Genomic DNA, 24,728 nt, shown 5'->3' with positions numbered 1-24,728 from the left:
CAAGCTACAATCTTGGAATTCTCCCTGAATGGGGATTTTCAAACCCTACTTTTCCTTACAGGATTCTGCTTTCACGTGATGTTCACAGACCCTCATGCTTGGAGCTCACTTTCAACTTTTTAATAGCATGTGTACTCCAGGTATTTTGCCAGATCTACTTTGTCAAAGATGTATTTCTTCAGTGAAAATACGTAAGATAAAAACTAGTAACCCCACAAGCCTTTCTCCTATTCTCCTCCTCGATTAAAAAAACAAAAACAAAAACAAAAACAGACCAAAACAAAAAACAAAAAACAAATAAACCTACCAACTGAAAAAGAAAATGACCATCCTCGAGAATAAAATTTAAATTGAGAGTTTGCTGGAATTCAGGGTAAGGGGGAACACACCGGCTTCCGTTTCTAGCACTAGAAAAGGAGGGGCTTCCATGGTAGCACCCCAGCAAGGAAAGTGGGGTGATGTGAGGCAGTTAGCATTTACCAAGAAGGGGGCAAATAAAACAGGAAGGATAGCTTAATCCCTCTAAATATTGTCTTATGAGATGTAGTTGGCCGTGAGATAGTTCCTACCGTGATTCCTCCTACAGGACTGAAACAACAGCCTAAAACTCTCCAGGGCACAGCAACATCCTGATCTGATAACAGTAAGTAACAGTAATAGTGGGCCAGACACCATTTATTGAATGTTAAGTGTGTCAGGCTCTAGGCTAAGCACTTTATGAATCATTTTCCTAATAACGCTAACAATTGGTAGTGTTTATTGAGCACTTGCTCTGTGCCTGGTTCTATGTTAAGTGTTTTGCAGGTATTACTAATGAATACGATGAAAATAATAACCTACATTTGCATAGAACTGCCCTAAGTGCTTTATATATATTAGCTCATTTAACTTCACTGCAATCTCATGAAGCGTATCCTATTATAACCCTCATTTTATGGATGATGGGCCAGAGGTAGAGAGAGGTTAAATAACTCACCCAACATCACACAGCTAGGAAGGGGTAGAGCCTGGGTTCAGACCCAAGCAGTCCGAACTCTTACTACATTCTACTCCTTCACAGCAACCAACTGGCTAAGGAAACTTCTACCACAATCTGCACTGGACAGATGAGGAAACTGAGGCTCAGAGAAGGTGAGTGGCTTGCCTTCCTGTTGGCACTTGGGATGGAGACCGCCTCCCTGCCCCCACACACACTCGGGATGAAGCCCCTATGTCCCTGGGACTCACCAAGCTTATGCTGGAAGCACAGTTTGGCCAGGAGGATCAGAATGAAGGGCAGCCCTTTCTGGAGCCAGCAGACCACAGCCTTCAGCTCGGACAGGGCAGGGGCAGGAGTGCCCGGCTGCTCGTCGCCCGCCTCGTCGGGGTGCGCGCGGTGGTCCCCGCCCACGTGCTGCAGTAGCGAGCTCCCGCGGTGTCCCGCACTGTGGTGGAAGTGGTGGGGCTGGCGGTGGTGGTAGGCGCCCCCCTCGCCCCGGCCCCCGCTCTCCTCCCTGGACGCGGGCATCTGGATGAACACGTCCCCGCCACTGGCCGAGGCCCCCAGCACCAGGCTGGACGGGAACGGCGTGGCCGGAAGGCTGCCTGCCGGGAGGCCGGAGAGGCTGGAGAAGAGCGCTGGCGGGGAGGCCGCTTCTGCCTTCAGACTCTCAAAGACGCCCCCTTCATCCACGCTGGCCTCGGAGCTGAGCGCTTGGCTGCGATTTCTGGGCCATAAGGGAAGAGAAAGCCCCACAACATCAGGCAGATAGAAAGACAGTCGAGGGTGGAGGACAAATCATAGTATCAATGTCATAAGCCGAACTGTGTACCATTCCTCCCCCCAAACTCCTATGTCGAAGCCCTACCCTCAGGACCTCGGAGTGTGACTGTATTTGGAGGCAGGGTTTTTGCAGAGGTGACTAAGTTACAATGAGTTCATTAAGGTGGGCCCTAATCCAATATGACTGATGTCCTTGTAACAGGAAATTTGGACACTGGCACACATACAGGGAAGGTGGTGTGAAGACACAGGGAGAAGCTGGCCATCTGCAAGCCAAAGAGAGAGGCCTAAGAAGAAATCAACCCTGCCGACACTTTGATCTTGGACTCCCAGCCTCCGGAACTGTGAGAAAATACATTTCTTTTGTTTAAGCCCCCCAGTCTGTGGTACCTTGTCATGGGCAGCTCTAGCAAACACATACAAATGACAACAGCAACAGGATAACAATCTTTATTGAAATTTTACTATTGTCTATGGCCATGCCACCCTGAACGTGCCCGATCTCGTCTGATCTTGGAAGCTAAGCAGGGTCGGGCCTGGTTAATACTTGGATGGGAGACCACCTAGGAATACTAGGTGCTGTAGGCATTCAAAAAAAATTAAAATAAATAAATAAAAAATAAATAAATAACTAAAAAAATAAATAATAAATAATATATATATAAAGAAATTTTACTATGTAACAGTTTTCTAAGTGCTTTCCATTGGTTAACTCCTATGAACCCTGTGAAGTAAGTACTAATAATACCCCCCATTTGACAGATCAAGAAACTGAGGCACAGACAGAGGGAGTAACTTTTCCAGAGTTACACAGCTCATGAGGGATGGAGCAAGGGGTACACAGACCCAAGCAGATTAACTCTAGAGCTCACTTTCTTGACTGCTATACTTTAAAGAAAAAGAAGCAGAGTTCTATGATTTTAGAATAACCTCAGGGACCCAGGGGCTCTGGCTCAGTAATCTTCAAGTTCAATGATTCCCAGTTCCCAGAAGGGTCCAGCCTTGGTCACAGCTGGTATTTGGAGGGCAGCAGACAATAATGGGAAGAAGACTTAATAGAGAAGCCCACATTCGAACCCAGCTCTACCCTTCCCAGGGGCCTTAACAATTCATTTCTCTTCTGAAAAATGGGCCTAAACACCCTTCATGCACAGAATTACTGAGGGGTCAAATTCAGAATACCTTTTTCAATGGACCGAGCATTTAGGAGGTGTTCAATAAATGGGAACTATTCTCTCCAGTGCCTATGGAAAGACCTCCAGGGCCAACTGCCTGTTCTAGTTCCCAGCAGGGACCTCTTGTGTTGGAATCAGCCGAAGGATTCCATGGCCATTGCCATGAGTTAACCCCTGCGGTCAGCCCAGAACTGGGTGCACTTTCCCCACAAACACCATGCCCGGAGCTCCGGATGCCATCTCTCTTCTCTTGGGCTTGTCCTCTCTTCGAATGCAAGCATGATGTGGAAACTCAGTCTACACAACAGATACATGCAGAGCTGATGTGCTTCATGTGCATGTGTCAGGCGGAGGGGCAAAGAGCCTCCATCCTCTTACCCTGCAGGAGGGCCCCCAAAGTACCTCTGCAGTCCCTTACGGCACTCAAAATATATTATGAGCTTAGTGAAAGCCAGAGCTGAGTTCCATTCATCCTTTGGACCTACAACCCAGGGCACACAGTAGGTGCTTAATAAACGTATCCTAGATATTATCCAGGCATAAAATGGCAGCGGGAGGGAGGCTGCGGGGGAATTATACAGTGCTTTCACTTTTGACCCTGTATGATCTATTCTCCATTCAGAGACCAGGGTGCATTTTACCAAACATATTCAGTTACTTCACTATCCCATAAAAGAGCTTCTCATTCCAAAATCCTTCCCACAGCTTCAATCCTATAAAGAGGGAGTAATAGTATTCCCATTTTACAGATAGAGACCGAGGCTCAAAGAACTTGCCAGACACCCTGGATTATCTGGCCCCAAACTCCAATCTTACTGTGTGCCCCTCTCTAACTACGCAAGGGCTTCCTACTGTGGTGCTTTTGCACAGGCTGTTCCCTTCACCAGATGTCACCGCTACCCTGTCCCACTTTGGTACCTATGCTCATCCCTTAGATTTCAACTAAAATCTCTTGCTTAGTGGAGCCTGCCCTGCCTGACCTAACCCCATAATAGATGACAGTCTTCTCGATCCTAGTTCTCACTGCATCTTAACCTCAGTGGCACCTGCATGGGACTGACCACGAGTTATCATTTTACTGCTCACCTGTGGCTCTCAACCCTGGCTGCAGGTTATAATCACTTGGGGTGATTATACAGGTGCCTGGGACCCAGTGTTAACCAATTGAATCAAAATCTTTGGGAGTGGGCCCTGGCATCTGTCTTCAGAGCCCCAGGTGATTCCATTGTGTAATCAGCACTGAGAATAGTATTTTAGATTGGCTCTGTGCCATGAGGTCAAAGACCATGATTGTCTGTCCCCACTGTATCTCTCCTACCTAACGCAATGCATCTGGCACATAGAATGTGCTCAAGAAATACTGTCTGAAAGAATGAATGAGTGAGCATACTAAAGGTTCTGAGAAGACCTACAATTGAAGAAAGTAATTTTGTTTAAACCTAGTGTTTCCCAAACTTCTTTCACCCTGGGATTCTTTTTTTTCTGTGGAAAATCTATTAATAGCTTACAGAACACCTATGAAACCCTGCAGGGTAAATACTGGTCTGACGAAATCTCGGGGTTGGTTGCTCTGGCTTCCCAAACTTGACTTGAGGGTAAGTTATCATAAACCTGGTGCACGAGAAGGAACTAGAAGATGGTAGCTCCTCCCCTATCACATGGCCCATCCCTGCTTCCCTCCAAAATCCCAGGAAATGTGTGGTCCTTCTTCCTGGTGTTTGGGAGAATAATAAAGACAATATTAACGATGACAATAACAACTGACACCATGGCTATGATCCTCAAGGGGCCTCGAGGTTTTTCTGTGCTTCAAGGAGCTGAGCTAAGAAAGAAGGAGTCCTGGCAGGTGCCCATGTTGGCCCACATGGGGGCCATCCTCTCTGCCCCACGAGGCCCTGGAAAGCCTTCCTGGTCCCCTTAAGTTCACCAGCACTCTGAGTTCACTGGGCTCAGGGGGCCTCCAGTACAACCAGGGAAGACTCAATCCACCACGGGGCTTTTTATAGCTGGCCTCCCTTCCCCAGGTCCCAGCATCCAATGGAGATTTCAGCCTAAATGGGCAAGAATATTCCTTGGGGAGGCAGAGGCTGCACTTCCAACTTAACCACTTAACGGCTAGAGTAGGAGGCAGCCCAGGAGAGGAATGGGTCCACCCAGATAGGAGGCAGCCGAAATGTGCTGGCTCAGAGCACAGACTCTGGGGGGCAAAGGGACTGGGGTCCGAATCTCAGCCTTGCCGCTTCCTAGCTGTGTGACTTTAATTTACTTCCCTTCTCTGAGCCTCAGTTTCCTCGCTTATAAAAATTGTGGTTAAAAATAATCCTGACCTCATTAGTGGCACAGAGTAAGTAGGTAGCAATACATGGTGGCCCTTATTTTTAAGGCCAGAGCCCTTCCCTGCAGAACAGGCAGGATCGACGCAAAACTCAGTCCCAAAGCTAGAAGTGGTGGGTACACTGTGATTCAGAATTGCAAGGGAATAGGATATGGAGGAGGAAACGCTTGGCTGCCTGCTCCTTGGATGTATGTGCCAGCAGAGTGGGGGGTGAGGGGTGTCTGGGGCAGGGAGACTGTCACAACCTGAGAACAGGTCCCATGGTGTGTTCTCTCTTGGGCTTAACTAGAGAAATTCTAGCTCATGAGTGTTTTAACTGTGTTTTCTTAGATTCTGCATTTGTCTATTTGGCATCCACTAATTACAGGGCCAAACTAATAGCCAAAGTTGTTTACATCTTCCCTGTGATCCAGAGCCCATATTACCAACCACCTCTTTCATCTGATTCTCACACATCCAGCCAATATTTCTCCTGCACCAAATCACTCAGGACCAGGCACCAGACAACCAGAGACCAGCCCAGAGCCCACTGACATCACTCAAACTAGACAACACTAAGCTGTTAACCCTGCCTTGATTTGTGCAGAAAACAGTAAAAGCTGTGGCCTATGCTTTCTCTTTGCTTCTTTCTGCCTCCTCACTGACCCTGGTGCTTCCCCATGTGGCCCTATGTTGTGTGACATGCCCCTTTCTCTCGGGAAATGTAAGTAATAAAGATCTTTCAATGGCATTAGCCTTTCCATGTTGTCACTCAGTCACCTCTATAAATTAAAATCCTGTGGGTACAATCATTGAGGTAATGAATCAAGTGGATTACCTGTCACAAAGGCTTTGAGACTTACCATAAGAGCAATGCCAGCTGTTATGTATTGAGTAGTATATGCCCTCACTGTGCAAAGCAGTTTCCAATCAGATCTCCTTTGTTCCTCTAACAAGAAACCCTGAGAGGCAGGTATTCAATCCAGTTTTGGGTTACCCCTGACCACCCGAAGCCCAGAGTCCCCAGATAGAAAGAAACCAGGGGATGCCTACCTTTCAGGTGGAACGTTATCCGTGTTACTGCTGTGGCGTCTCTGCATTTTCCTTAAGACCTGAAAGCCAACACATGGCATGAGCCAGACTCTCCCAGCCTTCACGCCGCCTGTCAGATTGCCATGGCAACCATAAATAAGGACTACTCATATATCACATCTCTAGAGCTGACATTTTCCAAACCCTCTTTCCATCTGTTATGCCATTCAACACTACTGAGTAAAGAAAGTGTTATCTCCCCATTTCACAGATACTGATGTTGAGACCCAGAGGTAGAGGAAGTTCTCCCGGGAGAAGAGAAAGTAGTGAGGTGATGTGAGCAGGAACTGGCAGAGGGAGACGTGGATTCTGGACAGATATAGACCCTAATTTGCTGTGTGACTCTGGACAAATCAGTAACCTCTCCGTGGCCTCAGATTCCTCATCTGTTGAATGGGTGGGGGTGGAGTGGCTTCACCCAAAGCTGCTTTCCACCCCCCACATTGAATAAAGTGGTAATGAAAATGTGAACTTTCATGTGGACATGTCACCTTGTTCACTGTGAGGAGCCACATGGACTTCAGAACTCCATGTTGACGACACCTGAGGTGAGCATTCAGGGCTCCTGATGGGGATGTGACCACTGGATTCCAGAGAAAGCAGGCCTCCCGCTCCTCTTCCTCCCCAGAGGGATGCAAAGGTCAAGGGAGTTTGAGACTCCAAACCCTGGATGGAACAGAACACTTACATGAATAGTCCATGGGGTGCCTTGAACCTGAGAATAAGTCTTGGGACATCATGGGTAGCTATAAGTATATGATTCCCTCTCATCGATCTCTCGTTAGGACTCCTGAGGATGGTCATGATCTCAATGTATTTTGTCCTATTGTCAAACTGAGTCCTAATTGGGGAATACAGAACATATGTTTTAGAGTCCCCAATAGCTTTGCATTGCAATCAGAAGAAAATTCAATCTGTTCATACCCTACAGGTTCTACCTGATGCACCTCACCTGTTTCCCACCTTATTTCCCTCCCCTCTGCCTTTAACCACTCCCCTCCAGCCACACTAGCCTTTCTGTTCTGCAAACATACCAGCTGTCCCTGTCTCAGGGACTTTGAACCTGCTGTTCCTTCTCCCTGGAATTCTCTTCCTTCTTGCTAGCTCCTTCAGATCAAACGTCACTTCCTCCAAAAGGCCTTCTCCTTTCACCCTCCTGACTCACCATAACACTGCCCTGTTTTACTTTCTTCAGAGCACTTATTTATTTACATGTTTGCTTATTTATGATGTGTCCTTCTTTAGAAGGTAAAGGCCACAAAAGCAGAGAGCCTTCGGCCTGCTTTGTCCCTCTATCTCAGTATCTAAAACAGTGCCTGGCACAGAGTAGCACTCATGTGTTTGTTCAATAAGTAAAACTCTGGATCTCTCAGTTACCTTTTTCTACATCCCTTGCTCCCTCCAGACCTTTCACCCTAAAGAAGAAATGAAGGCCAGAGACTTTCCATAAATAAGTTTAGCCTCCTTGAATACCCTTTTTATGAGGACCAAATATGATATCTGAGACTCTTTTAGTTCAGGGCACCATAACTGGTTGTTGAATGACTTCCTAATCCTGACCAGCCTTCTTCAGGGGTCAGCATTGGTGTTACTGGGGTCATTGATTAAAGAGAAAACCCACTGGCTAAGCCTTCTTTCTCTTTTGGAAAATCAGCTAAGAAATGAGTCAGCAGCAGCATCTTCATATATGAAGGAAAGCTTTTTATCTAAATATTTCTCAAGAACTTGCATGCCAGCTTAATGCAATCCACACAATGACTCCCCATTACCTGCGATAGTTGGGGAAAATAAAATACAGTATCCCAAAGCTTCCATGACAAATTTGACAAGCCTCCTAAATTAAATGGTCAAGATTCTACTTTCAGATGCTTGCTTTTGAAGGGGCTTTAGATTCTTTGTTGAATGCAGGCCGTAAATAATTATTCCAATGTTGAATTCTGGAATAAATATTTGCACATGGGATGCACTTGAATGACTGAAACGGCTTTTAACCCTCTGCTCTATGCATGGACTACATACCCATGAAGAATTACACAGATACTTTTCAATGCATGCTATGTTTTAAGTTGAGTCTCCGGGTCCTTATACATGACTGCACCGAAACGCACGCAAGAGAGCATCTCTTGCAATACTTGCATTGAAAGGAGGCAGGTGCACTCTGGGTAGGATGCCGCGAGCATTTTTCATTCCTGCAGCCAACGTTCAGCTCAAAACGCCCTAGGGACTGCAAGGGCAGGAGACTAAATGGACTATTCCCAGGAAAAAGAAAATCGCGTTCTGTTTTTACCTGCAGAGACAATTCAGCAATCACAGCGGCATCATTCACGTCCTTCCAAGCCAATCATTACTCGAGCAGCCCCGGGAGCACGTGACTACCGAGTGCTTCCGGCCTCTCGCAGGATTCTTTCTCCAGTTGACTGGCCATGCGCTAAGATCCGGGCCCAACTACACCCGCCGCAAGCACATGATTGCCCGCCCCTTTCCCGGGCCTCAGCCAATAGAAAGCCGTCTCTCCTCAGGGACCAATGGCGATGAGGCCGAGCGAGGTCGGCCGGTGACGCAGGGGGAGTGGAGGCGGGACCTAGAGCGCGGTCACGTGGCGCGGGTTAGCTGACGGGAGCTGGTTGGGCTGAGGGCCGCGGGGCCGGCTCCCGGCGTCAGGGATGCGGCTGCCGGCCGCGTAGGGGCCATGCAGCCCGGGTCCCGGGCCTGCCCCGCTCCGCGCCCCGGCCGCCGCGCCCCGCGTGCGTGCCGGCATGGTGAACCTGGCGGCCATGGTGTGGCGCCGGCTCCTGCGGAAGAGGTGGGTGCTCGCCCTGGTCTTCGGGCTCTCGCTCGTCTACTTCCTCACCAGCACCTTCAAGCAGGTCAGTGGCCGCCCGCCCCGCCGTCCCGCGTTTGCTCCGGGCGCCTCAGGCAGCTCTCCTGGCTAGCCGGCTTCCCCCGGGGTGGGGGAGTTGCCACTGCAGCCGCGCTGCCGCTGTGTCCGGACAGGTGGGCACTGCTGTCCCGGGACTGAGGACGGGCGGAGGTGCCCCTTTACGTTGGTGCCTTGGCGAGAAGGCGCGCCTAGGCCTGGGGCAGAGCTGGAAATCGAACCCAGTGCCGTGGTCCCTTACACTGTGGTGGTTATTACCCTCACTGCCCTTACGTGCTTTCTACCTGCCAGGTCCCGTGCTGAGTCGGGGTGTGCATTTCTCACTTTAGCCTCGCTGCATCATTCTTGGGGGCTGGTGTCCCTGTTAGACAGCCGGGAAAGCGAGACGCCAGAGGCGGAGATGGTTGGGTCAGTAAGCCGCCGAGCTCCGAGGCCGGCGCTGGCCTTGGTGTAGTTCAGGGGCGCACCTGAGACTCGATAGGACCCACGAGGTGCCCTTTCCGTGCGTAACTTGGTTGCACGTGGAATTTTCTTTTAATTTCCTCACGCCCTTAGTTTTTCTTCTGTGTGAGAACTCGAGAGAAAAGACAGTGGTTTGGTGGGAAACGTTACCCAAAAGCAGTAGTTAGTCCAGCTTGAGCGTTTGGGTTTTTTAGAAAAGATGGACATACACGTGGACATACTCAAGGACAGAAACCCCAGGACAACCCTGGTGTATGCTATTCTATTGTCTTGTATTTATTAAAAGCTCCCTTTTTTACCCTTTAGGGTCAGGTCTGTAAATAAAATATATCAATGAACAGAAAAGAAAGTAAATGGTCATCCTTGTTTTAGCAAATTGGCAGGGGAGCTGCCAAAAGGAAAGATAGGGAACTCTATCTTACCTCTTAGGCAAACAGAGAGGCTGGGTGATGTAAGCTTTTTTTATTGACTGGGATGTGTTGGTGACATTCATGTGAACTAAGTGCTGCCAGGACTTGTGTTTTCTGCCACCTCACAGACAACGTCTCATGGTCTTGTGTTGTCCTTTCTCTGTCTGGTGGACCTCTGAATGTTGTGAGCCAGGTCTCAGACATCTGCCTTCCTCCCAGCCTGACCCAGGTGATCTCTGGTATCATTGGTTAAGTACCAGCTGTATTGGTTAAGTGCCGCTGTGTCCGGACAGGTGGGCACTGCTGGGGATCCCTCTTGGGATCCCAATTCATAACTCCAGCCTAAACCTGTCCTGAACACTCCAGAATCTTGTATCTTCTGTCTCCACAGTGTATTCTGAATCAGTTCATGTCTCCCAGTTGTCACTGCTGCCACCCTAAGTCAACCTACTTTCGTCTCTTATCTGGACCACACCTCCAACAGGTCCTTGTATCCTTGTTCTACAGTCAGTTCTCTACCCAGCAGGGTGATAATTTTTAAAAAGTCAGTCATGACCCTCTCCCGTGTATAATTCTTCTCTGGGTTCCTACTGCATTCAGATAAACTCCAGACTGTTCCAGGATCAGGGTGACTATTTTCTGTCACTTCAGGTCAGGCTAACTTACTGCCTCAGGCCACGCTGGGTGACACAATTCAAGTTACTTCAGTTTCTTGCCCAGATACCTGTTTTATTTTCTTTGTGGTAGGAACTGAATATTTCTTGTTCATTTACTTGTTTATCTGTTTCCTCTCTCTCTCCTAGAAGGTAATTTTCTTGAGAACAGAAAACTGTGTTATTTATTGAATTCCAGCCCCTAGAATTCTTCCAGGTACTTCATGGGCAGTCAAATATTGGAACAAACGAGTGAGTCTTTTTATTGGGATGACTTTTCCTTTCTTCTCAGTCTGGCACACTTCTAATTTTTCATATCTTGAGTCAGATGCTGATGCTCTCTGTGACCTCTACCACCACCTTTTAAGGACTCCAGTGCACATTGTTCATTTTTTTTCAGTGTGTCTTTTTCAAAAACCTGTGACTTATGACCATAATCGTTTTTTTTTTTTTTTTTGAGGGAGGTTGATGATTGTGATTTCCCCAAAACTGTTGGCAGAATTTTTGTTTTGTAAATTTCTCTTGATCTGAGTTCCCCATAGCCCAAGGAACACTTTAGCTATAATTTTTCTATCCCCGCCAGTCAGCCCCTGGCAACTAATAGTCAACCTTGTCTGTCTCGATGGACATTTTATATAAATGGAACTATACAATATGTGGTCTTCTGTGTCTTCTTTCAGTTAGAGGCCAGTGTTTTCAGGTTTCATTCATGTTACAGCATGTGTTAATACTTTTTTTTTTTTTTAACTTTTATTAGCATTTATTTGATGCTAAATTTACTCCCAGGCCATAAGTTTTTGTTTCTTCAGTTTCTTCTGGGATATCTTTTTGTTCTGTGCAACCTCCTCTTCTGGTTTAGGAACAATTTGCTCTTTTTCAGTGAGGATCATCTCAGTGTGTCAGGGGTTGCTCATGGAGGGGTTAATCCGCCCATGAGCTCTGTTAAGTTCTGCACCGCATCTTGGCAGCTTTGTTCACCTGGATGTGCTCAATTACCAGAGAATCTACATCTAAACCCTTAAGTTCTGCATTACTCTCTGCATTTTTAAGCATTGCAGCAAGAATTCAGCACTCTTTTTAAGCCGCCGACCCTGTGTTCAGCCCCATTGTTTGGCCTGAGTACACCTACCAACTCTACCATTGTAAAGATGGAATGGCACACATCGCTTCTGTAAAGTAACATCCTTCAGATACTTGGTGGCTTTTCGGATATGCATACCCTTGATGGCCTGGGCAGTTTCACGAGTGTTCTGGTGTTCATAACGTGAACATGAAGATTTGAACCTCTTGATTTGCGTGATTTTGTGGGGTTTTCTGGGTCAAGTGAATAGCAAACCATTTTCAGAGGTTGCCTGAGGCTGCTTATGGGAAGAGAGTACTTCATTTTTATGTCTGAATAATATTCTATTGTATGCATCTACCACATTTTGTTTTTCCATTTCTCAGTTGATGGACACTTGGGTTATTTCCACCTTTGGCTATTATGAATAGCCAAATGCTATTCTATGAACATTGGTGTACAAGGTTTTGTTTGGAGATATGTTTTCAGTTCTCTTGGGTTTGGTCCTAGGAGTAGAATTGATGGGCCATACGCTGACTGTATGTTTAACGTTTTGAGGAACTGCCAGACTTTTCTAAAGTAGTTGCACCATTTGCAGTGAACTTTTAAGAAGCCATACTTGTCAAGTTCTGATGTAGTGTCAAAGAAGATTATCCATGATTATCTGCTAAAGTCATTAAAATACTTATCCCATTTCCAACTACACATCTGCGAGAGGTAGATTTTCTTCCTCTCGAACAAAATACTGCGACACCTCGAATGCAGAGGGAGATAGGTGAATCCAGCTATCTTCTGTTAAATCAGACATTTAAAAGATTTACAGAAATGTAAAACATTTCCTCTTCCCACGAAATTTTTTTTGTTTTGAAAAATATTTTTTCATAAAAAAATGTTGGCAAATAGTGGGTTCATTTTTAGTAAATGAATAATTTATTGAAAACAGATATTTTAAGAATTTGTTTTAATTTCCAATATGAAAAATATCAATAGCCATAATGCTCAAAACCCCACACGTTGGGATCCTACATAAATTTTAAGAGTATAAAAAGATCCTTGGGACCAAAAACTTGGAGCCCATTCTGTCTGGTGTTCACATGCATTCGAGTGCGCTGCTTCTGCTCTGCTCTCTGCTGCAGTTTTTGGTCGCTTACCACTCAGGAGCTGGGTTACTGGAGGTGAGCTCGCTTCATTTTGCCTAGCCTCAGGTTCTTCATCTTTAAAATGGAGATGGTAATGTGGGGCATGGGGTGAGGGAGGGGTTTAGGATTAATGGAGAAGCGGCTATGAAAAACTTCAGTGCTCCCCATGATCCCGAGCTCTGCTTCAGTGAGACCATGAACTCATAGAGCAGAAGCGGTGCTTTTTGCCTAGAGAATAGTTGATTATCCTCTACTGCTCGGAATTCTTCTTTTCTTTGGTTTTCATGTTAATTAATGCTTTAGGGGATAGGTCGTATTGTGGAGATGGAAGTGCAGGAGAAATTAGTGACATTGCGGGGATACCATTGGGGGAGAGGATTGGGAATAGTGAGTGATGCCAGGTGACTTGGGTACATTTATTTAACAAATGTTTAATGAACTTCAGCTGTGTGCCAGGCACTGGCTGCAAGAAGATGGACATACAGTCAGGCGAAAAGCGGATAAAGCCTTTCTCTCTAAGAGCCTCTACTCTGTTGAGGGATAAGGGGCAGAAATGGCAAATAAGCAGTTATTTAGTGATTTATGATATGAAGAAACAACAAGATGCTATGCTAGAGCAGCAAGGTGGGCAGATGAGCTGAGATTACAGAAATCCCAGTCTTAGAGTCAGATGAGGCCTTAGTGGTCCTCCCGTGTGAATACGTGTTCTCGCATTTGTTCAAGTGGTGCGATTCCTGACCTCTCAGTGCTATTTGCATAATTCTTTAAATATATATTAACATTTTCAACCTTAAGTATGTAAATTGGTACCAACTTAAATACTGTCTAAAGTGGAATAAAGAGAAAGTTGCTTATCTGGTTTTTGTTTCTCACTGATCAAAGTACATACATATTTTCAGAAAGTTTGTAAAGTTCTACGCAAGGTAGAGGAGGAAAACAGTTACCCGTAATCTCATCAACCAGAGGGATTCACTGATGGTATTTGGGCATATTTTCTCCCTTCATTTTTCACATTTTAAAATATAATTGGGGCATACTGTTTCTTCACTTAACATATATGCATTTCCCCCATCTTTAAGAGCTCTTTATAAGTACAATTTTTTATAACAAATTTTCCATGAATAGGCTGCACTTAACCATTCCCCAAATATTAGCCATTTTGGATGCTCTCTGGCCTGTATCCCTTTTTTCTTTTCTTTATTTTTTTATTATTTATTTTGAGAATCATAAGTAAATCTTTTAATGACAGTGCTTTCTGTTTAAGTGTTCTTAAACAGAAAAATAGACAAGACAGTTATTAATGTATCTCTTTTAAAATGAGAGGCTAACATATATTAGTAATAAAAACATTCCTGTAGCTCTTTACAATTTATGAAGAAGTTCTCACGTATGTTTGTGCTCCTTTTGGTTCTGCTCTTTCCTTTGTACCGCAGTGTAGCCTGCTTGGACATCTGTCATGGCTGATTGCATTGATTTCTGATGCCTCTTTATCAACTGCTCTGAAGGTTTTTTGAGAAGAGAACCTGACTACCTTTGTCTGTTTCCTTAATGCATTGTGAGATTTTGATACCTTTGAATGAGTCTCAAATGAAAATGTATATACTTATATATGTACATATACACACACACATAAGGATGCTTAAAATTGAGACAACATAATAGGAGAGGTGGAACTGTTTGGGAAAGGTTTCAAACCACCCATCCAATGAAGGAATCCCATAAGTGCCCGTTCGCCACGCCCTTTGCAAGACTGGACTTTCACACAAGTGAACATGTGCTTATTCATTATATTTGCTGTCTTACACAATCCTGTACAATCTTTTTTGATTGTACAAGTCTTATTTAGTCCTTTTGGCGAAATCTTGAATATTCATGTTTGAAAACAAGTTCAAGTGCTGGGAGAATTGCCTTCCTGTTTACCAGGAATGTGGAAGAGGTCCTTCTGGGATACACTTGCCCATGAACTCTTGTCCCCTCCCCTCCCCGCCAGGAAAAATAACAGGATAGCTTGAGAGTAATGAGCATTTTTAACCTTTTTGTGAGATCCAGTTTACTGTACTTTGACCAGCCTCTTAACAGTCTTTACGGCTATTAATTTATCTAGGGTAACATTTGACACACAGTTTAGTTTGCACATAGCTCTATTATGCAGTTAACTGATAGGTCCCAGCAGACCAGAGGAGTATGAATTTATAGGTAGTTAAGCAGTGTGCACCTAAGTGATTTGTCCCATATTCCCAAGGCTTCTGCACTTAGCTCCTCTTCTTGCACCAACCTAGGAACACAGATGTTGTTTTTGTATAACCCATCCTGTTCCTGCTAGTGCCAGTTCTTTCTTTTAAAAGAAACAAAAAGGAGGGGCAGAACAGAAATGAAAGCCACCTTGAAGGACTGCTTTACATTAGTAAACTAAAGAACAAAATCCAGTCCCGTGCAGTCGTGGAAAAATTGTGAACCTGTTATGTAAATGCTGGTAATATTACAAATGGTCTGTATAACTTTTGGAAGTTATTCGACACTGTATAGCATTGACTATTTCTAGTAATAATTACTACTACAAATTTTTCAAGAGAATAAACAAAAATTCTGTAATTTCATTATAGTACTATCTATAACAAAAACCTGGGATGGGCTAAATGTTGATGTGTAGAGGATGTATTTACTAAATTATGGCACAGCAACATGATGAATTATTAGATAGCTTTGAAAATGTGATTCTCAAGATAATGTAGGTATTTGAATGGTTTATCATCCAATTAGTGTCAAGAAGCACTGAATGCAAAGCATCCTCGTTTGTAAGTATAAATGCCAGGCAGGGTCAAAGGCTAGATGTTAATATGCAAAAATAGATATAGCTTTAAGTGATGAGATTGGGGGCAATTTTTATCTTAAATGTTGGTAATCATGTTTTTTTTAATAAGCTTATTTTAGAATAATTAGATTTACAGAAAAGTTTCAAGGATAGTACAGAGTTCTCGTAGATCGCTCACTTACTGTTTCCTATTGTTAATAACCATGTTTTTAATAATGTTTATCATTTCATGTTAAAAATGAAAATATTCCAAAGATGATAAAAACTGTTAATAATCACTTCTGTCTCTTCTATGTCGATAATCTGTAGTATACCTTTCTGTACCTTTATCTCAGCTCTTACAAACCTATATTTGTAGATTATTATAATTATCATAATATAATGTGCGATAATATGCGTATTACTTTATAACTTGCTTTTTTCACTTAATAATGTACCATGGCCATCCGGTGGTCTACAGCCTTGTCTGTATATTGAAATCATCCAGTGCTTTTAAAAATATTGATTACCAGGTCTCATCCACAGAGATTTTTACTCAGTCTAGTCTGGAGTTGGGCTCAGGAGTCAGAATTTGTTTTAAGGCTCCTACATAATCTAACGTGCAAGAACTGCTACTCTAGATGAATACATATCCAGGTTTTAGGGGTAGGGTCTTGGGGTAATAGCCATAGCTATAATAGCCACAGCTATACCGGTGTTTCTTCAATCTCTTCTCCGTTTTTGGGTTTCCAGGGTTTTCCTACCATATGAACAGTGTTGTAGTTAACATCCTGGTACATCCTTACACATTGGTGCTTCCTATCAGATAGACCTTAAAAATGTGTTTTCTGGGCCAAACTGTGTGTGGATATGTCTTTTTAAGTAATAATAAACTCTTTCCAGATTACTTTCCTAAAGAAATCATAGTAACTATAAAGCTCCTTTCCATCATTGGAAGTTTGCCATCAAACTTTCAAGGTTAGTCCCATTTGCTCAAATAGCGACACAGGACAGATCGTTTTTTAAATTAATTTTTAAATTAAACTTATTGAGGTAACTTTGGTTAATAATATTCTTAATGGTAAAAGCCACAGAACTCTATTAAAATGATAGAATGTTAAAAGTATATAAAAAGCCTTTAGGAGGGAGTCTTTGTAATTGTTTCTTCCTCCAACAATAGGTTGAAGAATTCTGAAGGTGGCTGCCTCATGCGTGGTTTGTTTTCTGGCACTTGGGCACCTTCAAGGTCTCCTTAGTTTCTTTAGTAGTTCAGTGTAGGAAAAGTAAATTTGAAAGCTCCACCACAGCGTGGAGACTAGGGGAAAAGGTCTAAACTCTTGCCTTTAGAGCATCTCCTCACTTTGCATGTCTAGGTAAAGGGCTGACTGGCAAGGACGTCTTTTGTAAAGAAAGGTATGTTGTAAGGATTACGTACTCAGTATTTTATCATAGAATTTAGCAAGTTGACATGCTTCTTCTTGCCCCTAAAATCAACCTCCTAATTCAGTATTCCCTTAAATTTACCACTGAAGTACTTGTAACTGCTAAGGAAAATGACCTTGTACTCTAGACGTGTCCGGGTATTGTCCGAAATGAGTTGCAGAATTTATTTGAAGTTTCTTCTATAGCATATTTGTTTTAATATCAAAAATATGTTAAACGTCAGAAAGAGGAAGTAAACGTCCTCCAAATTTTTTCACAAAATTAACACTTCTATACACATTATAATGCACACGTAATCCAGGGACATTCATGTAAGTACTCCAGTTTTGAAGCATAGCTTTAATTTCTTTCCCTACAGGTTTTTTTTTTTTTCTTTACACATTTTATTTTATGACTTTGGCTTAGACTTTGCTTATACCAGGGGAGTGCAGGTTCTTGTACAAGTTTTTTTTTTGTATTGTTTCTATCCTGTCGCTGTAGTTTCTATGAAAAATTGGTGAAAACGCAAGAAATGGTACTTTAACCTTATCATTAATGGTCTTTTTGTAGGAGGAGAGGGCAGTGAGAGATCGGAATCTCCTCCAAGTTCAAGACCATGATCAGCCCATTCTGTGGAAAGTGCAATTTAACTTGGGCAATAGCAGTCGGCCTAGCAACCAGTGCCGGAACTCCATTCAAGGGAAGCACCTCATCACCGACGAACTGGGTAAGACTGTCTTCCTCCTTTTCCTGCAGTCCGAAATACTCCAGGTGACCATTCCTAGATTTTTTTTTTTAATAGGGATTTTATACAATGTCTTTTCCCTTCTTGCTCTTTTCCAACATTTCTCACATCTTCTTTGTCTTTCATACCTTACTCATTGTTGAAGGTTTTCCTCCATGTCAGAGAAGCTTGGTTTGATAATTCTAACTCTGAAGTTCCTTGTGCCTGCAACATATAGTTTTAGGATTTTGTCATGTGTTAGCCCCTATGCTTCTTCCTGCCAATCTCTTCGTAGCCCCAGGATTTTCAGATCTTGCCAATCTTTTCTTCTTATCTTGGTGAACTCTGTAGGCTAGGAGTTCAATTTTCCTCCTTGGTGTCTTGAATGATACCCACATAGTGTTGGCACTTAGGAAATGCACTTGTTGACTGACTGACTGAACAACCTTGAATGAATTATATAAACGCATCCAGAATGTTAACTTGTACAGTTAAATATCTGTCTGAGTTGGTGCTTTCTCTCAGAGTTTTCTCACTTCCTTTTAGTAAGAAAGGTGATTCCTGTGCTGGTGAGGTAGTGTGATTAGACAACTGCTGAGGTTCTTACCACTTTAAGACTGGCTCAGCCTTCTCAAAGAGAAGCTCCCACTAATCCCCAGCCTGCATTCGTTGAGCGCCTGCTGTGTGCTGGGCACTAGGTTAAAGTTCTCCTTGAAAATCTCAGTTGATTTCTGTGACAGTCCTATGAGGTGTAGATATTGCTAGAATACCTATGACGGTATTGTCACTTTGTAGGTGAAAACACAGGCACCGAGAGGTTAAGAAACTTGCCCAAGATGGCAAGGACTCTTTTGTACACCATAAATAGGATACTACTATCACCCTCCAAAAGTAACACTTTTCCTTAATGTCAACTATCCAAACAGTTTTCAGAGTTCCCTGATTGTTTTACAGATTTTTTTTCCCCCAACGGGTCTTTTGCAAATTATCGGGTTGGTTGATTTGTTTCCAAGAGTAAATTTTACTCTATTCCAGAGTCTCAGAACAAATAAATTATGAACGTAATGGTGCTGAAACTGATAGGTGACCTTGAATTAGAATCTTCATCTATACTTGAAGCTGAAGGAAATGAAGACACGCTGTCTTTGAAATGTAAACTACAGTGCACAATTGTTTTTTTTTTTTAAGTTTACATTCCCAGCAAATTAAAAAAAAAAGTTTTTCAAAAAGATCTCAAAGGCATGAGACCAGATGAGATTATTTGAAAGAAGACTCGGAGGAAAACCACCCACTTAGGGTAAAAGAACTGGAAAATTTTGCACAAAAATGCACTGAAAACTCAGCAGTGATGCCAGTGCCAAGCTCTGTTTTTAAGCTTACATTGAAAAGGCAAATAATATTGCAGATAACCTGTTTTTTTTTTTTTTTTTTTTTTTTTTAAACAGAGTAAGTTTGGCAAAGGGACATTACTTCCACAAGATAATACAACCAGTCAGCAGGCAGACCTTTGAGTAGGACTGAACTTGGAGTTCAGTGTTGATTTTTTTTTTTTTATAGACTGCTTTATTTGTATGATACTCAGAAAATATGAAATGTTATGCCTTGGCTTAATATTTAATATTAGATTATGAATGACAATTTGTCATTGTGTCATACATAGCTAGCGAAAGAATAATTTTCCTCTAATTAGCTCAAGTGAGACAAAGACTCTCAGATTTAAGTAAAATGTTCCAAGAATCAATAAAAATTCAAGAGCCATAGGTTTTATTTTACCTCCATGAATGTGGGAAAAGAGAGAAGCAAGCAGTTTAATAAAGAAAACTTATAGGAACTTGTGCTCTTTAGCAAGCAGATGCCACCACAAATATTGCCAGGGTAACAAGTTATTAAATAACCAATTAGAATTACAGAATTTTCAAAGGTTAGAAGTTAATTTTTCGGTCACTAGCAACACACTCTGCTGTTGTGATCTTATAGGGCTCCTTGTTGGAAATGATGTTTGCATCAATAGATTTATGATGTAAAAGGTGAAATCTTGATGAGCTTTCTTTCACCGGAAATTAAGAAGACCTGTGTTTTCAAGGCTCCTGGCAGTTAGCACTGGGGAGAAAAAGAATGCCTGAGATGCTGACACCTTTATTGTGGAAATGAGGAAAGGACAGAAAGATAATTTCCACAAGTGGAGTTTAGGTCACATTATATTTTACATCTTCCTGTCACAGAAGTGGTGAGATTACTGTGTGTTTATCATTTTGGGCAGAATTTTGAGAAATGTGCTCGTTTTTTTAAGTTGCTTATTTATAATCTCTGTGAGGAAAATGAGTAAGAATAGTTAGAATCCCAGAAGCATTTATGATGGCATTAGAATCATCCTCTCAATTCAGAAGATAGAATGTCATGGTTAAAATGACAGAAAGCACCAGGTAAGCCCCAGTTTTCTAAGTGGAAGCGAGGGCTCTTTTACGCTCTTCCATTGTTTTACTGGTGCCCCCTGCTTTGATACAGTCTTTGTTTTCCAGACTAGTTTCTGAAAACAACCTTATACTTCACCAGATCTCTTTCTCTGAGGATTAAGAAGCTGGGGTATTTGGAATGGAATGATCTCGGAACAGCTGCTCTGCACCTGTGGGCTCGTGTGTGCACCTGTGAGCTCGTTTGTACACCTGGGAGTTTTCCCAAGGGCCAAGTGGTGTCCCTCATGCACTTATTCTCACATTTTTCTTTCCCACTCCCAGAAGGATAGAGAGAAATGTCTCCTTAGCAGCTCTGAACAATGAATTAGCTTCTGCAAAGAGATTCTTTCCTTAAGGTTGAGCATGGCTTGACTGGGTTGGAGGGAGTGTATGTGTTTATGGGAGTGAAGGGAATTAGGGTGTTCCTTCCTTGGGTGTTAGAGGACTCCTTCCCCTCATGTTGAGGGGTATTGAATTCCTGGCATGTATATTTACAAACAGCCTAAATCAATTTACAAAGGTTACTTTTGTTTTACAAAATCCTCCAAACTACTAAATAAATGGCAAGCATTTAAAAAATATTTGTGAAGAGTGGGAGTTAGGGGATGTATTGCTTGTTTTTTGTTTTTTGTTTTTTTTTTTATCTAGAAGTATCTCACTTTTGGGAATGAATGCCTTGGTCTTTCTTATTTTCAGATTTTTGTTAGAAAAAAATTACATTTTTCTTCAGGCATAGATCAAAGAATGGCTTCCATTGGTTAGGACAGGAAAACGCAGGCGCGACTTGACATGGTGATTAAGTCAGATACATGCCAGCAGGCTGTTCAGGGTGGATGAGGGTGTGGAGCTTGCCTGTGGTATGTATGGGAGTCTGTGTTTCCTGTGAACAGCCACATGTGGGAAGCAAGCCCTCATCACAGTATCTGATTCCTGCCTCTGGTGCTTAGAATGCTCTGGACTCCAGATTCTGTCTTTCTGGGTTTTTTTGAGTGTAGTGCATTTATTGCTGCTTCCAGATCACCCCTGCTAGGGAGATGGGAGGACTGCTGGTTTTATACTCAAGTTAGTCTCTGACTTGCAGGATATGTTTGTGAACGGAAGGATTTGCTGGCAAATGGCTGCTGTAATGTCAACGTCCCGGGCACCAAGCAATACTGCTGTGATGGCTGCTTGTCCAGTGGCTGCTGTGGTGCTTACGAGCATTGCGTCTCCTGCTGCTTGCAGCCCAACAAGGTATGGAGATTGCTCCTTGTTCTACATCTGCTTTTGTCTTTCTGTCTTTATTTGATGATGAGTGTTGAATTCTCTTGAAAATAGAACTTAGAAGGGAACTTTGTAGGTGTCAGATATTGCTGCTGTGTAGTAGCCTGTGTCTATAAGGAAAGGAAGCAGTTGGTTCCCAGTTACTTGAACATTTCTTTTGCAGAATGGGCCATTGTATTGCTAATCAGATATCTAATGAATAAGATACCAGTGCTCTTGTTCATTTGAGCTGGCTGTCTCCCTCTATTCCTGCTTCCCGCCCCCTCCCTCCGCCCCCCCCCCCCCCCCCTCCCTCCCCCCCCCCCACACACACACATTAGCAGTCTCTTAGTTTAGGAGAAATACCCAAGGTTACCTTGTGCTGCTGAGTCTGGAATTTATTACAGGTACTAACTTTTGTTTCCATAGCAACTTCTCCTGGAACGCTTCCTCAACCGGGCAGCTGTAGCATTCCAGAACCTCTTCATGGCAGTCGAAGATCACTTTGAATTGTGTTTGGCTAAATGCCGGACCTCATCCCAGGTCAGAATCTTTGATGTTTCTAGAAAGCTGGAAGATGGGCAGGTAGGAGTCAGGGGCTAAAAGAATACTGAAAATATGACAATGGAGATATGACTATGATATATGATATGGGCGATAATGGAGAAGAGATTCAAAAGGGGCTTCGGTGGAATGATAACGTTTAAGAGTGTCAGCATGAGATTTATACAAGTTAGGGAAGTAAAATATTTATATTAAATCAAGGTCTAATCAGCTTATATCTCCCCTATCTGATTGGTACATTTGTACTTTAAGTGAAAGCTTAAAATTATTTTTAAGTCTGCGTGGAATCCTAATAGCCCAGTTTCTGAGAGTTCTTCTGTCTGAAGTTTGACTAAGACTTTGTAGCATCCACTCATTGAGAGTAAGTAGTAATTTGTTCTGGGACAGAGTTGTGGTTTATTTTAGGACTCGAGGGGATGAGATAGGTGGATGTTTAAAAATGCACAAATAAATGTGTAGGTTGTCAAGCTCTCAATATTTATTAACATGCTGTCATTAAATGCTTTGCTCTTTGGGCACTAAACATTGCATCTGCTGCTGAAAGCGTCTGAAAGTCTTTTGCTTTCCATCACTCTATGTCCTCAGCTCTCAGCTTTTGTGGTTGGGCAATTGTCGGAGCTGTCATTGTAAAATCACAGGACGTGTTTGTTATACAAGCACACTTCTTGCTTCTATTCATGGTGTCTCCAAGATTGTACTGGCTTCGTCTGAGGTAACTGACTCATTTGTCATTTTCTGGAACTCTTGTACCTTTTGCCAGATTTCTGTAGTTCACCTTTTTATTTTACGCCGCTTTTTGTGTTTCTGGTCTGCTCTTAGAGCATTCAGCATCATTGGGTAAATGTTTCAGGGGTCATAATGAGCATTTGAAAACACGAAGAAATTCCTGATGGGCTTGTTTTGTTGGAAGAGCTTTCCACTTGAATGGGCTTTAAAGGAAATTGATTCGTTTTGATTCAGATTCTCTCTCATTCTGAGAAACACTAGAAAAGGGGAAATATTTTCTTTAACTGATGAAACCTAGGAGTTATTTCCAATTGTGAGGGAAGATGCTAAACTTTCTGACTTTGTCTTTTTATTGTAAGGACTGAGAGCTTTCCCAGTTGCCAATTTGTTTTGATAGTGGTATCCCAAGAAAGAGAAGCTTTTGGCTGCATGTCTGTAAATTGGATTAATACTTACAATGTAAATGTTTAGTAGTGGTCTCGGGCTAATTAATAGCCAAATAACTAGCCAAAAACTCAAGTCACCTGTATGAAAACAAAATGCTGAAAAAGTAGCCCTCGGGATGATTGTCTGTTTTAAATCATGCTTCCCCTTTGCTTGCCAAATGAGGCTTGCATGGAATTGTGGGATTTGGCTCATGTGCCAAACCTTGAGGTAAGTAAAACTTTATGAAAGTGATTTGAAGTGTATCTCCTCCATCTCTGCAGGGTTCAGTACCAGCAACTGAATTTCTCTGAAGCACAGGGTCCGATACAAAACATCCATTGGATCATAATCTAAAATAAAATAATTTGAGAAAAAAAAATAGTTGATTTGCCCAGGTCACAGCAAGGTCATTAAAAAACTCATGTACATAAAAAGAAACAGTCATGCAGTGATGTTATGTCCATTTTCATGTTCTTCATTGGCATTCTGCGTTGTGCATTCGCCTTTGTTCCAGAAAGTGCCTCGGAGCCTGTTAGTGACATTTGGAGATGGACTCGGCCAGGCTCCTGCGGGGAGTGTCTGACAGCTGTCTCGCTTGACTTTCACAGCTCTGAGAGGGAGGTGTGTGAGACTGCTCTCTCTCACCGAGCTCTTGTCTTCCCTTTTGCCAACAGAGCGTACAGCATGAGAACACCTATAGGGATCCCATAGCAAAGTACTGCTACGGAGAGAGCCCTCCCGAGCTCTTCCCCGCGTGATGGGCACGCACGCGGCTGAAGCACTTGCCGCCCGAAGCCAGGCGTCAGCGGGCGCTATTCCGCTGGAAGAAGAGAGAGGCGTCGTGTGGAAACCTTGGCCTTGACCACTTCTTGGGTTGTACTCTTTGGCTTCACTCCCCGTCGAGCTTTACCAGATGGGACTGTTCTGTGAAGCAGCTTGGAAACACCAGCAGGTCACATTCGAAAAAGACAGAACTGCAGGCGACCGTGCGCTTTGAGCACCTCGACCATCGCAGCTGCTCTGGGATCTGTGGTCGCTCACAGTTCTCATCGGGGCCCTTCCCTGTAAAGCTATTTATTGGATTTCTTTGGAGTAGTGGGAAAATTAAAATGTTTTATATAGGACAATGCCTTGCCTCGACAGTCGAATATATTCAAGGAAATTGTTATTGTTCTTATTGTGAGTTTCATGAGTTAAATCATCCTTTCACCCAACTAAAATGTTTGGCCTCTCAGAACGTGCATGTTCTCTCAAGGTAGTTACTTCTGGTTTTGTTTTAACAGCATCTTCAGGAGTGGGCCCTGAACACCATACGCTGACACCTAGAACTGTCTAAGATCTCTATTTTAATCTGGTGCCAAGTTTCTAGCAGCTGGCACCATGTGCTCTTAGGTTTTTTTCAAGTGGGATTTGGGACTCGTATACCTATGTGCAA

The 24,728-nt window shown here is 43.2% G+C and overlaps 2 protein-coding genes, 1 long non-coding RNA gene and 1 pseudogene across 22 annotated transcripts in view; 3 read left to right on the top strand and 1 right to left on the bottom strand.

The window, feature by feature from the left end:
- RNFT2 (ring finger protein, transmembrane 2) overlaps positions 1 to 8,775 on the bottom strand; it is a 59,865-nt gene extending 51,090 nt beyond the window's left edge. For 12 of the 13 annotated variants that reach the window (XM_039868239.1, XM_039868247.1, XM_039868240.1 and 9 more), the window contains exons 1-4: positions 8,631 to 8,775; positions 6,835 to 7,009; positions 6,305 to 6,363; positions 1,228 to 1,706 (exon numbers count right to left, since the gene is read on the bottom strand). In XM_039868239.1, the coding sequence (XP_039724173.1) occupies positions 1,228 to 1,706; positions 6,305 to 6,363; positions 6,835 to 6,858 (562 nt within the window). In that variant the 5' untranslated portion in view covers positions 6,859 to 7,009; positions 8,631 to 8,775. Of the gene's footprint in view, positions 1 to 1,227; positions 1,707 to 6,304; positions 6,364 to 6,834; positions 7,010 to 7,031; positions 7,185 to 8,630 lie in introns of all 13 variants that reach the window. The other variant, XM_039868245.1, reaches the window with a different exon arrangement.
- LOC120606894 (uncharacterized) lies at positions 2,232 to 2,350 on the top strand (annotated as a pseudogene).
- A 163-nt stretch (positions 8,776 to 8,938) lies between the features above and the next one.
- On the top strand, positions 8,939 to 24,466 carry SPRING1 (SREBF pathway regulator in golgi 1). Of its 8 annotated transcripts, none has more exons than XM_039868226.1 (5): positions 8,941 to 9,146; positions 17,729 to 17,885; positions 21,417 to 21,568; positions 22,007 to 22,162; positions 23,968 to 24,466. In XM_039868226.1, exons 1-5 carry the CDS (start codon positions 9,033 to 9,035, stop codon positions 24,049 to 24,051), a joined length of 663 nt encoding a protein of 220 aa, XP_039724160.1. In that variant the 5' UTR covers positions 8,941 to 9,032; the 3' UTR covers positions 24,052 to 24,466. The 8 variants fall into 8 exon arrangements, with proteins under 8 accessions (XP_039724168.1, XP_039724160.1, XP_039724164.1 ...); XM_039868230.1 differs by lacking the exon at positions 23,968 to 24,466 and adding an exon at positions 23,808 to 23,945 and having other exon boundaries at positions 22,007 to 22,120; XM_039868232.1 differs by lacking the exon at positions 23,968 to 24,466 and adding an exon at positions 23,575 to 23,742 and having other exon boundaries at positions 8,942 to 9,146; positions 22,007 to 22,120.
- LOC120606753 (uncharacterized) lies at positions 9,684 to 11,992 on the top strand. The gene is made up of 2 exons (XR_005653964.1): positions 9,684 to 10,322; positions 10,897 to 11,992. It is a non-coding gene; the product is annotated as an uncharacterized LOC120606753 (long non-coding RNA).
- Positions 24,467 to 24,728: the final 262 nt, after the last annotated feature.

The sequence above is a fragment of the Pteropus medius genome, unplaced genomic scaffold, assembly GCF_902729225.1.
Source record: "Pteropus medius unplaced genomic scaffold, Ma_sr-lr_union100, whole genome shotgun sequence".
Lineage (NCBI taxonomy): Eukaryota > Metazoa > Chordata > Mammalia > Chiroptera > Pteropodidae > Pteropus > Pteropus medius.
The sequence above is the reverse complement of the archived record's forward strand: the minus strand, read 5'-3'. Positions and strand labels throughout refer to the sequence as shown.